Below are 12,720 nucleotides of genomic sequence, written 5' to 3'. Positions count from 1 at the left end.
TTCAAGGCAGCAGATTCATACTATGGAGGATACTTTTAAAGTTTTTCAGGTGGAAGGAAGTCACACGCGAGGGACACCTGGGTTTATTTAAGTAAATGAAGATCACCACCAATGGGAAATACAAAAATCACTTTACCTCATTTTTTTCAGTCTTTCAGAGGAAATTGACCATTTCAAATAACAACAACAATGCATTGTGGGGTTTATAATATATGTAGAAAAATGTCTGACAAGACTATCACAAAGGACAAGAGGAGGAAAATTAAAGAATATTCCTGTAAGGCTTACATATTTTTACATTTTGGATACATATTGCAAACTGTGAGGCACTGACTAAACTAACAGAGGAAGTTGAATGGAATAGAATAAATCAATCCAATAAAAGGCAAGGGAAAAGAGAAAAAGAACAGACACTGCCATGATAAATAAGAAACAAGATTATAGATTGGATCCTATTCATATTTGAAAATCATGATTTGAATGATATAGACAACTCCGTTTGAAAGGCAGAAGTTTTTCTGACTGGACAAAAGGGAGTTCCAACTGTAAACTATCTACAATAAAACCATTTAAAATATAAATCCACAGAGAGGTGCTGCTAGGGAGATAAAGTTGGTGGTATTGATATTTTTTATCTCAATTGTGGTGTTAGTTTCACAAATATATAGCTTGGACTCCTGATTATACACTTAAATGGGTACATTTTATTGCATATAATTTCTGTTACAGTATACATATTATAATGCAGATGATACAAGCTTTCATTAAATTTTAAATCAGTAAAGTTGTTTTTTTACAAATCAAAACAGAATCCAGTTTAAAAAATAGTTAAGGTCAGAGATGTTCTGCTTCCATGTAACTAAAGGCCATCCAAGTCTTTGTAGTAAAGTTCAACATATGGCCTAGTAGCCTCTAGGACTTTCAGGAATATTCCTCTTTTCCTCTCTAACCCTAGAGCAAGAGCACTGACTTTTCCCAGAGTTAAAGCTGAGTTTGAGCCACCTACGTTCCACCTGTGCTCTGTGTGCAGCATAAAGCTCCCATTTTTGCAGGGTTTCTTATGAGCTAAAAGGACACCATCAAGCTACTTTCCTGCACAGCACGCTGGTCTTGCTCCAAACTCAGTAAGCACAATTGGCAAGGTGATATGGAAATGCATTTTGTGGGTGGGGGAAACTACTTTAAGACACAAGCTAGGGTTTATTACCTAACTCTGACTTTTAGCATTACATTATACAGTCACCCTCTGCTCCGCCCTTCCTCCCTCCGTGCTCCAAGCACTAACAAACCCTCTCCTTGGCGACAGCTGTGCACACACACACTTCCAATGGTCAAGTCTAAGGAAGGAAATGACTGACTCCTGAACCTAACGGGTTTCAGGAATGGAGCCCAGATCTCTGAGCAGATCCCCTCAGCTCTCATAGGTACCTAACTCTGGTTTATCAAGATGCGGCTCCAGCAAATGAGTTTCAGTGTGTTCCTGGTGATTTATGAGCTTACAAACTAGGTCATGAGTAGGAAATAAATGCCATTTATCAGCTTTCTGGAGTCAATGGCAAGCCATTGAAGAGCTGGCTCCTAAGCCTGATAAAGAAATAGCTCCCACCTACCCAGGTGGGGCAGGGAACACAGCTCACCTACAGCCAGAAAGCAGAGGTATCATCACACTTCTTACCAAATACTTCTTTCGCCAAGAGATTTTTCAGTTCCAGTTGGGAATTAAAAAACAAAAAACAAAAAACAAAACAAAAAAAACACACACACACACACAAAAAAACACAAAAAAAGGACATGTCAAAATTAATGTTGAGAATTGGTGTTATGAATAAAAAATTGTGCCAAATTAGCACTTCAAATTTAATTTTAAATGCAGCATGCTGCCAAGCAACTTGGAACATTTGCAGGTTGTTGGGAAATTGTTACGAATGGCAAATAGCTTCCTCTACCGCCTTCTCCTCCCCCCCGCCCCCCAGAGCATCTCCCTTGGGAGAGACAGGGATATGTGATCTGTGTGGGTGTTGGAGGGGGTGGGGCAGATGCTAGGCATCAAAGGGGCCTGGGGTGACTGTGGAAAATTGTTAGATTGTTTCTATTTGCATTTCACACGAAGGATTTTCAGCTCCCAGATTTGAAACAATAGGAACTTCTTAAATTCAGATCCCTACACCTGAATTCACATTCCTTGAGACAGAAATGATTAAAAAAAAAAAATCAGCCTTTTTTCATTACTTGCTCTATCCAAAAACCTGTAAGAAAAACTGCACATTGTTTCTCCAAGGTAAAAGATTTTTTTTTAGCTTGCTAAACTTTTTTTTAATCAAAAACCAAGTTAACTTACAGTAGACTTACTGTAAGTTAGAAAAAGTAAGAACATACTTTTCTTATTTATTTTTATTTTTATTTATTTATTTTTTTAATTTTTTTTTTTTACATTTATTTATTTTTGAGAGACAAGGCACAAGTGGGGGAGGGGCAGAGAGAGGAGACACAGAATCCGAAGCAGGCTCCAGGCTCTGAGCTGTCAGCACAGAGCCTGACATGGGGCTCGAACCCACAAACCATGAGATCATGAGCTGAGCTGAAGTCGGACGCTCAACCGACTGAGCCACACAGGCGCCCCAAGATTTTATTTTTAAATAATCTCTACACCCAACATGGGGCTTGAACTCACAACCCCAGATCGAGAGTCGCATGCTGCCCTGACTGAGCCAGTTAGGCACCCCTATTTTTAACCACCCCCTTCCTTCTTCATACATTTTTGGTTTATTATGTTATGCATTACTATGCATTATACATTTTATGTTCATACAACTGTACATTTTGAAAGAGTCTGAGAGGACATCTGGTTTACCTTTCTTTTTTGCAAGGGAAGCTGAGCTGCAGAGAGAGAGAAAAGTCACTTCCCAAAGCTCACAGAAAGCCTCTCAGGAATTCTAGTCTTTGTAGCTTTCACCGTCCAGCCAGGATGATTTGCATGACAGGCCTCTTCTATATGCAAGAAAAGACTGCTTGCTTTGCTCCCTCTAGAAAGAATATCTTAAATGTTTGGTGACTACATTATTTTGCACACTTGCCTCAAAGTTACTCTTGAAATTTTAATGTATTCTCTTGTCAATCAACCAAATGTCCAGACTCCTGTTTTGCTGTATGTCCTGGAGTCTAATGGCCTGAGCACTCCCAGTATGAATTTTGTCCTCTCTTAATGGGCCACAGTGGAGCGAGAATTGAATACTGGCAGAGTAGTGCACACAGTGGAATATAAAAAGGGAAGGAACTGTTCACAGGCTGGGAGATAATCCAAATATCAGACTCTTGTGGGGGTGGAAGAACCAACAAGTACAATATTCGGAGGAAGCTTAGCCACTGGTCATACTCCAGGAGCCAAGTGAACCACATTTTTATTCATTTATTCATACAAAAAAAATATCACTGAGCACCTCTTATTTGAATGCAATCTATTAGATATTCTGGAGAATGCAGAAATACATAGCTCATATATTTTATCCTCAGAATTGAATTAGAAAGCCACACCTGAATTCTAGAAGGCACAGTGTCAAAAAAAAAAAAAAAAAAAAAAAAAAGTTAATGCCAGCGACCAAAGGAGAGGCACAGACAAAACATGTTGTATAATTCCCACAGTGAGAGAGCTTATTCAGGCTTTGGCCATTACAGATTGCCACACTAATTACCATTTCTTGTTCACTTATTATGTGTCAAGCACTGTGCTAAACATATTTACATATACTAGCTTATTTAAATTCTTACAATGGACTATATATTTCCCCTGTTAGAGATGAAGGTACTAAACTTTGGTTAGTTTTAAGTCACTAGTCCCAACTTACGGCAGTTATGAAGTGTCAGTGCCAAAAGTCAGCCTCAGGGAATTTAATTAATAGCCAAACTCTGAGCAAGGAAGCCTGCACGGACAGCATGAAGTGAACCAGAGGCTGTTTGTGATTTGAGTAGATGGGGATTGAAGAGAAGGGTCCATCACTGGAGGGAAGAAGAAGGGCCAGAGAACTCAATGATTTAGAGGACTTGTAGTTTATGCCAAAGTCACTTCTATTGGGATCATATCATGGATAGGCTGGTTGTGTACTCGAGCACTGTCCCACAGGGCAGTGGTTTGGAATAATTTGGACCGGAAACAGAATTTGATTACATCCCGTATCAAGACAGACGGCCTATGGAGTCACTCCTCCAATGCTACCTCCACTAGAACAAAAGAAAAGCCTGTTTGAATCATCCTGTTCTTTGTCTTTTACTTCATCATTTTCTCTTCCCTGGGCTGTAGGTAATATCACTGGTCAGTCAGACTCTCTCCACGTCAGCAAAATCAGCCTGGAGAGAGACAAAAAAAAAAAAAAAAAAAAAAGACAAAAAAAAAAATTAGATCTTGCCTTCAGTAAAGATGCTCTTTGCCTGAAAAACAACACAAAACGAATCATCAGCTTTGCAGTTTTTTTAAAGTAATTCTTGTAGTGTTCAATAGACGACAGAGATGAAATGAATTATACCACTGAAACTAGAGATCATGTCATCTCATGATTGGATCATGTTTTATTCTTTTTCTGTGTGGTTTTAGATATATTTTCTTACTGTGATCCAGTAATTCCTCTTCACAGTTGAGGAATCTGGGCCAAGAGAGTCAAAAATTTTGCCAGGATAATGCTGATGTGAGTGACAGAGCTAAGCAGGACCACAGGTCTAGATTCTGCAGGATCTAACTAGATGATATATGCCCTTACTCTCAACTTTCTTCCACTTACATTATTGGCTGTCTCTTATTTTAAAGAAAAAATAAATTTTCTTCAAAATGACTACTTTCATTCCTTACAATCAAAATATATATTTGTTAAGTATTTCTTTCTTCTTGCATTAGGGGTTTCTTGAGCATTGGGGTCATGTCTTAACCATCTTCATATTTTTCACAGCCCCTGGCATATACCAGGGTCCTACACAAGGATGCCCTGCTTAAGTGTAACAAAATGTTTATGTGTCCCCGAAGTGGAGAGGTGGCATGATGTAGTTAATCACATCAGGGTTAAAAGGTAAACAGACCTGGCTCTGTTTTTTGCTGTTTGTAGAGTTTTGAGCAAGTTACTTCACCTTTCTGAATTTTTAGATTTGTTTTTTTTTTCCTTTGTAAGATGGAGATACTAATAGAACTTAATCTTATAAGATTCTCCGAGAACTGAAGGACATTAATACATGTGAAATGCTTAGCACCATTTGTGGTATTAGTAGGTTTCTGGTTCATCGTAGCTGTGAATATCTAACTACTCATGTTTGAGAAGGCAGGAGTGAAAAAGACTTGCAGTGCCAACGTTGGTTATTAACAAGTTTGAATATGTAATGCTCCCATTGAATCACACACCTACTCCTCTTGAAAACAGCCATTTGAACTGAGCAAAACAACCAAAAGGTGAGGGTTAATTTATACAGAAGTGTACTGTGTTCATTGAAAACACAGCCTTGAGTCTTCTGCAGTGTGTGAGATAATTTAATAATTGATTCTCCTGTTATTAATGCAGGAGAGATGGTTCTTGTAACTTTTGTCCTTTTCACCAGGGTAGTGCAGCTTCAAGGGGATGATGGTAGGCTGCAATAATAAGCCTGAATTGATGACACCTAATGACTTCTCTCCTTGTGGCTCCAAATATCGGTTTTGTGTTCAGATCAGTGAGTAGAAAGCTTCACTTCTCTTCAGAATGACATATACATTGCCAGTAATTACTTTCCTAAAATGGAAAAGGAATTAAAATAAAAGGCTGAATGCAGAAGGGGGTGGCAGGTTTTTGGAAAAGTGTATCGGCAATTTGAAGCATGAATAATTAATTTTGTCTTGAGATTAAGTTCAGTCTGTGTTTATGATCTGTTGGAAAAAAAGAAAAAAAAAAAACCTAATGGGTTCTAAATAAATTCAGTATCAATTTAAACTATTAGAGGAAGTTAAATCAAAATAATTAGGATATTAAAATACTTTGTGCATTTCCAATCACTGCCTTATTGAGGCTCTGGATCTTTTCCAAGGAACAATAATAGCCTGAATATATTAGGATGTTTGCTTCTCTTAGAATGTTACTGTTTGCTCATGTAAAGATGATTGAGAACTTGCAGGAGACAGAAAGCCAGATTGATGTGTTGACATATTCAAGGGAGAAGGTGCTATATAAATGATAAATTATTTTGTACATATGGATTAAAGACAGCATTGTGACAATTTATTGTTAAAATAGTTGAACTTGATTATTCCTTATTTACAGTAATTGCTTAATTTCACACTATGGGGGGGAGCATTATTTTTGTGGCATTTTCAATTATTATAGAATGGGTTGGTAAAATCAGAGTAAGACTCAGGTGAATTCCAGTAGAACCCAGAGCTTCTTTGCTTATTTGCTTAAGGCTATCAATTCTCATTGTCATGTAAGTGGAAATAAAGGGATTCTTCCTCTATGTTACTTATAGGATTTTCCTTCCTTTTATGCCTTCTTGGAGCATAGCAAGCTTGGAAATTAGAACAAATATTAAAAAAATTGAGATATATAGTTTTTCCCGTTTCTGAACGAAAAGCTCATTTATCTGTAAATAATTTGGGTGAATTTATTTAGTGATTGTCATGGTGAAATGCCCATCAGCATTCCAGAGCTCTTGAACTGTCTGGATACGATTATTCCGAGGCTTTCAGGAATTGGTCTCTAAGTGATTTCCGTGCAATATTTCAATGTTTTGTTTGTTTGTTTCTTTTCTCCTAAATATTATTATCCAGCTCATCTACATTTAATGTTATCTTTGGAAAAACATTACTAATTAATCCCTATCATAAATATGATTTGATAACTGAATATCAGAGCTGCCATACAATTACTGTGGCAATATAGCTTGCTTTCTTATTTTTCCAGAGAGAGAAGAAAAGAAAACAGAATTTCAGGGCATCTTGAGTAATTTATTCTGAAACTAAAGCATTGCATTGAGTACTTTGCTTCTTGGAGAATCAGAAAATTTAGTCAGGATTTGTAAAAATATGGATCCTCTGTCCCCAGCAGACATCGTAAAGTTTAATTTTTAGTAATCTTACAAATGATCTGGCAGAACAATAAACATTTGAGCTCCAAGGAGCTCAATAAAACTATAAACAAAAATTAAAAGGAACTAAAAATCATTCTTAGTAAAATTATGAAAATATTTGTTGTGTGTCCTAATGAGAATGAATAATGGATACCTAATTCACTATTTATATGTATAGTGAGTTTTCCCTGGTTTGAAATACACTTCTCAGTTTGTAATGTTAATGGAAATGCATTATTTCTTTGCCTCATTAGAAAGGGGTTGTTATGCTTTCAAAACAGAAGTTTTATATTTTCTAAAATCAGGCTGAGCATCAGCAGTTGGAAAATTATATCTTTAAAGGCTTTCGTCTCACCTCAGAGGATTCAATTGGAAGAGGCTCTACTATGGATAGGGGCAAGATTTTTTCCTGAGTTAATTTTCCTAATATTCCTAATAGAGAAACCATGTCTGCATTTGTCCTAGGACAATGGTGACTCACTTCTGTCACTCTCTTCCTTAAGAGTCTGTACTTTCATTCCTCCTGTATACAGTAAAGCTAAAATCATCCTTTTTCAATCTTCCTCAGGAGGTAGATAAATATTGTGTGAGAGAAACTGGAAAGATTGACAAGAGGAAGGTAGGTTAGTATGGTGGAAAAGCATTGGGTTTGGAGCCTAGTAGTCCTGTGTTTTCTTGCTGACACCATCACTGACCTTGGGCGAGTGGCTGTATTTTACTGAGCCTCCATTCCCTCATTTGTAAAATAAGTAAACTAATAACACCTACCTCGCAAGTTTCTCATAAGCAACAGAAGTGATTTATGTAAAGCATCTATTACAGTGCCTGGTAAATAATGTGTATTCAATAAACATGGACAAGGAATAGGACAGGCAGTCAAGGTCATAGTTATTGCAATTGTAATATTTACACATCCAGCTCTTGTCATTTTGCTAGGGGTGACCATAAGTCCCTTATTCACAAATTATTATTTTTTTAAGTTTTGGAGTGTTTTAAATCCAGTGCCTACACATTCCAGCTAGATAACTTGAACATGTCCCAGATCAGGTGTGATTTGAGGAGTGGCAGGTGGTATTCAGGATCCTGGTCAGGGAGGCAGCACACAGCTGTGGAGCCCAGAACACTGGAGAACACCTGTGGTGTCTACACAGGGCAGGACTATTTGCTTCCAGCTGGTTATTTTCATTGAGTAAATAAAGGTTTCTTGTTAACCAAGCCTTCCATGATTTCCCAAGAAAACCCAGGAAACTGGAGTTAATGTAAAATATCCTCCTTTACATGTTGGAAGCACACTAAAACATATTGTGTATAATAACAGTGCTAGGCTGAACCCAGCATGATTGCAGGACAGATCTAGCCTGTGGTTGCCAGTTTGAAATCTCCCATCTATATGATAGACAGCAATGCAGTTACTATTTGCACAGCATGCACCATATACTTGGTGGGCATACTTTCAGGTACTTTACATATATTAATAAGTTTAAGGCTTCCAATGACCCTTTAAGATTGGTATTAATAATCAGTTTTATTGTTACCAAGTTCATTTCACAGATGAGAAAACCAAGGAAGGGAGAAGTTAGGTAACTCACACAGATTTAGCAACAGAACTAAGATTTGGAGGTAGGTATTCTCATGGCAAAGTTTTTGCATTTGACCTGGGGTTTGCAGAATGAATTAAAAAATTCTTAATTATAGAAACCATTGTAGGGAAGGGGTGGGGGCGCCCAGGTGGCTCATTCGGTTAAGTGTCTGATTCTTGGTTTTGGCTCAGGTCGTGATCTCACGGTTCCTGAGTTCAAGCCCCACATTGGGCTCTGTGTAGACAGCACGGAGCCAGCTTGGGCTGTCTCCCTCTCTCTCTACCCCTCCCCCATGCTTGCTCTCTCTCTCTCTCTCTCTCTCTCTCTCAAAATAAATACATAAACACTTAAAAAAGGAAAAAAAAGTTGTAATGGAGTCTTGAAGGATGAAATTCTATAGGACTTCAATTTTATTTTAGGCATACATCATTCACTAACATTTACTGAACATGTTCAAAATGCAGATCCCTAAATAAGAAGCAGTGACAAGAATAAAGATATATAAGTCATGGATTGCTGTCTTCAAGGTTCTTTTAGTTAGTAAGAGGAAGTGTGTGACTAGCAAAGCATCATAATACAGAGATGAGTTCCATAGGATGTTTCTAAAGGTTTTTGGTATTAGAATGGAAGCTTTGACTAGCAGTTAATGGGTAACTTGACAAATATGGTGACATTTTAACCTACACATCCCCCAAATAGGTTACATTTCAGTAGGCACATATGAAAGTACTAGGTGTCTGTGTAAGCAGAGATTTTGTGGCAGAAGAGACTACATTGTAGAAAATGCCAGGACTAGCCCAGTTATTCCAGGTATTCTAGAATTAGGAGGATTCACAGAGGAATAGAAGAAGGTGGAAAGACATCCGAGGGCTAAATAGGGATGCTAATGTGTTCTGTTTTCCCCCTGTTGTAATTCTAAGTCCATTCCCTAATCATCACAGGAGCAAGCATGCACACACACACACACACAAACACACACATGATTTCACAAAAACAATAACAACACCAAACTAACATGAAGTTTCCAGAAGGGCCAAAATATTTCAAACAAGTGAGCAAGGTCAGTTTTTGAAATGATTTGCTATTAGTGCCCCACAATAGAATTGTGAACAATCAAAGAGCCATAAAGAATCTCCTTTCCTTGCTTCGTTTATAAAATAAAAATCATAGGAGATAGAGATATTTCAGAATGAGACCACAGAAAAGAAGATATATTTTAGCAAAAGGGAAGGAGATTACGAATGGCCATGGATGTGAGCTGAGAATTACTGGCCCACTACCCAGACTGAATTATAATTCTCAGTCCTCTGCCGGAGTAACACACACTTGCTGTAATCTATTGCCAAGCACAATACTGTTAGGCGGTCATAGTGATTCCATAACTTCTTGTAAGTAAGTGTTGGCTCCCAGAATAAAGTGTTCATGTGTAATGAATACCATTATATAAATAAAAGTGGTTCTATTCCCTTTTCTTATATTAAAAAAAACTTGGGGTGCCTGTGTGGCTCAGTCGGCTGAGTATCCGACTTTGGCTCAGGTCATGATCTCATGGTTTGTGAGTTTGAGCAGCACATCAGGCTCTGTGCTGACAGCTCGGAGCCTGGCGCCTGCTTCAGATTCTGTGTCTCCCTCTCCTTCTGCCCCTCCCCCACTCATGCTCTGTCTCTCTCAAAAATAAATAAACATTAAAGAAAATTTTTAAAAACACTTTATTATTTTAAAAATATAAATGCCATTATAAGTCTACCTGATATGAAACTGTTTTCCAATACACACTACTTAACAGAAATAAACCAAGACTGCAAGGCAAAAGTTCTCCTTATTTTTGTCTCTTCGATCTCCTTGTTAAATCATACCTTCAAGTAAACGTGTTTTAGGTATATAAAATGTTCGCACTGTGCATGGCATAGAAAACTGCTCTGTGCATTTGGCTATGGTAATAATATTACTTGTTATTATTTCTATCATCCTCAGCAGAAGATCTCCTCCCAGGCTGGATTGGAAAACCCATACCCTAAATTTATTTTGATCATTAACCTCGCCCGAGATGCTGCTGGATTCATGAGGTCTGACAAGGCAGAGTTTGAACAATATCCTGTGGAAGGCCATTGAGTTTCAGCAGCAATCATTGTGAATCTATTTATTTGCTGCCAAAGCCTTTAATTTGCTGTGTTAAATCACAACTGTAAAAATTGTCAACTGAAAATTTCCCCATCAAATATGAAGCCTTAAAACACAAATTACCTTTTAAAGCATGCATTTCATATTCTTCCTTATTTCTTTGCATACTATGTCATTTTCCTCAGGGGGTGGGAAAAGTGGTTCAACAGGGACCTGTCTTTGAAGTTATTTTAATCTTTATTCTATCCAGTCCTTTCTGGACTCACACTCACTTAATCTGCTTGATTTTTAAGTTGTGCTTATATCCTCCAGATACCAATTCATGACATCCTTCCAAAGAATTGTTCATTAAAATCTAATTTTTACCTTCTAATTCTGGCTTTTTAGCTAATGAAATCTGCAGTAATTATAAATATCCATCTTGCAAAACCTCAGAATTATTGGCATTTGTATATAAAGTCGAGCAATGAAGGAATGATATTAATACTGAAGTTAGCTCTTTCCTTTTCATTTCAATCAAGTGAAGTTAGTACATATATAGTTATGTATATTTAAATAAAAGAATCTCGTTTAGCTTCTTTCAATATTTTTACACTGTCATTAGAACTCTTTTGAATGGTACCCAAGGGAGACCACATCTAATTTAAACCTCATGGCAGAAAAGGCATCGGGAAACTTCAGATCCATTATTTAGCTTGATGATCTAAAAAGATTGGGGAAAGGTTTCTGTGATATTAGGCTCTGATCTACCCAAGGTGCCCTGTAGTGATGGCCTTTCGTCATTTTTTAATGAATTATCAAATGAAATTTTATCAAAAAGACAAATAATTTATGAAAAGCTGAAACAATTCCCTAGCTCATAAGTTTAAGCTTTGCATAAGCAGAACAATAAGCTCTGAGTTCCCTCAGCACTAACAATGTAAGAGCAAGGGTGTGCATCCTGATGTGACGGGGGTAAATCCGCAGAGAGCACAGTGCAGGTCTGTACCCAGTCTGTACAACCCCAAGTAAAGTTCAGGTGATAGATGTGCAAGGTCCACAAAATATGACTTCCATTGAAGTCGACTGTCTGTTGGAGGGGGAAATGGACTTCTTATGGCTTAGTAAAGATAGGACAGACTTTGCCCAAGGATACAGGGTTAGAATTTGGCAGAACTGTGATTCAAATCTAGGGCTGTTGGATGCCAAATGTATATAATGTATCTGAGCTTCCATTTCATTATCTACAAAATGAGAATAATAAAGCCTACTTCAATAGGACTGATCCAAAGGTTAGATAAGACGTTATCCACCATTTATTGAATGTTTTCCATATGCCAGTTTACTGCTTTCATTTAATACCAAGTGTGCCCTGGGGACTAGAAGGGAAAATTAGCTACTGTTCCTCAGTGATTGAATAAAGTCCATTGCCCGCTAGAACAAAGCATGAAATGAAGCCCATTGTTCACAAGCAGATAGGCTTCAGTTTCTTTCCCTTAGGCTGGTGTTTCAGACTCATGCAAATATATGCTTCATATATCTTCCTTGGAGATAATTGAATGGGAAATACAAACTTCTGGGCCCCTGCTCTGAACTTCTGCTTTGAGAGGGCAATTGAACTGACATCAGCAACAACATCAAAGGATGGTTTTGATAAAAATAATTTTTATTCTTCCAGCATAAAATGAGAGAAGACTTAACCGGATTAATGCACTTCACCTTACTTCACACCAGACTTAATTTCAAATACCTTGGCTAAATCTGATAGTTTCCTTTCCTGTCCAATACTTCATGAGGGGTTATACTAGCTAACCTCTTTGAAGTTATACTAGCTAACCTCAGTCTTCGCAGATTGAGAAAATACTTCATGTTATTTTGCTTATTTATCCCTATTTTGGCTTTAAGAGAAAAAAATAAATTATTTTCAGGGCTTTCTATACAATTTATCAGATTCACAGGAAGTCAAAGTCTA

General features: G+C 37.5%; 1 protein-coding gene across 3 annotated transcripts in view; it reads left to right on the top strand.

Moving 5' to 3' along the window:
- Window positions 1–10,888, top strand: part of SORCS1 (sortilin related VPS10 domain containing receptor 1) — a 495,821-nt gene extending 484,933 nt beyond the window's left edge. For 2 of the 3 annotated variants that reach the window (XM_040486379.1, XM_040486376.1), the window contains one exon: window positions 10,623–10,888. In XM_040486379.1, the coding sequence (XP_040342313.1) occupies window positions 10,623–10,666 (44 nt within the window). In that variant the 3' untranslated portion in view covers window positions 10,667–10,888. The remainder of the gene's footprint in view (window positions 1–10,622) is intronic. The other variant, XM_040486377.1, reaches the window with a different exon arrangement.
- The last annotated feature ends 1,832 nt before the right edge of the window (window positions 10,889–12,720 follow it).

Source organism: Herpailurus yagouaroundi, unplaced genomic scaffold (assembly GCF_014898765.1).
Source record: "Herpailurus yagouaroundi ecotype Mexico unplaced genomic scaffold, PumYag 163, whole genome shotgun sequence".
Classification (NCBI taxonomy): Eukaryota; Metazoa; Chordata; class Mammalia; order Carnivora; family Felidae; genus Herpailurus; species Herpailurus yagouaroundi.
The sequence above is the reverse complement of the archived record's forward strand: the minus strand, read 5'-3'. Positions and strand labels throughout refer to the sequence as shown.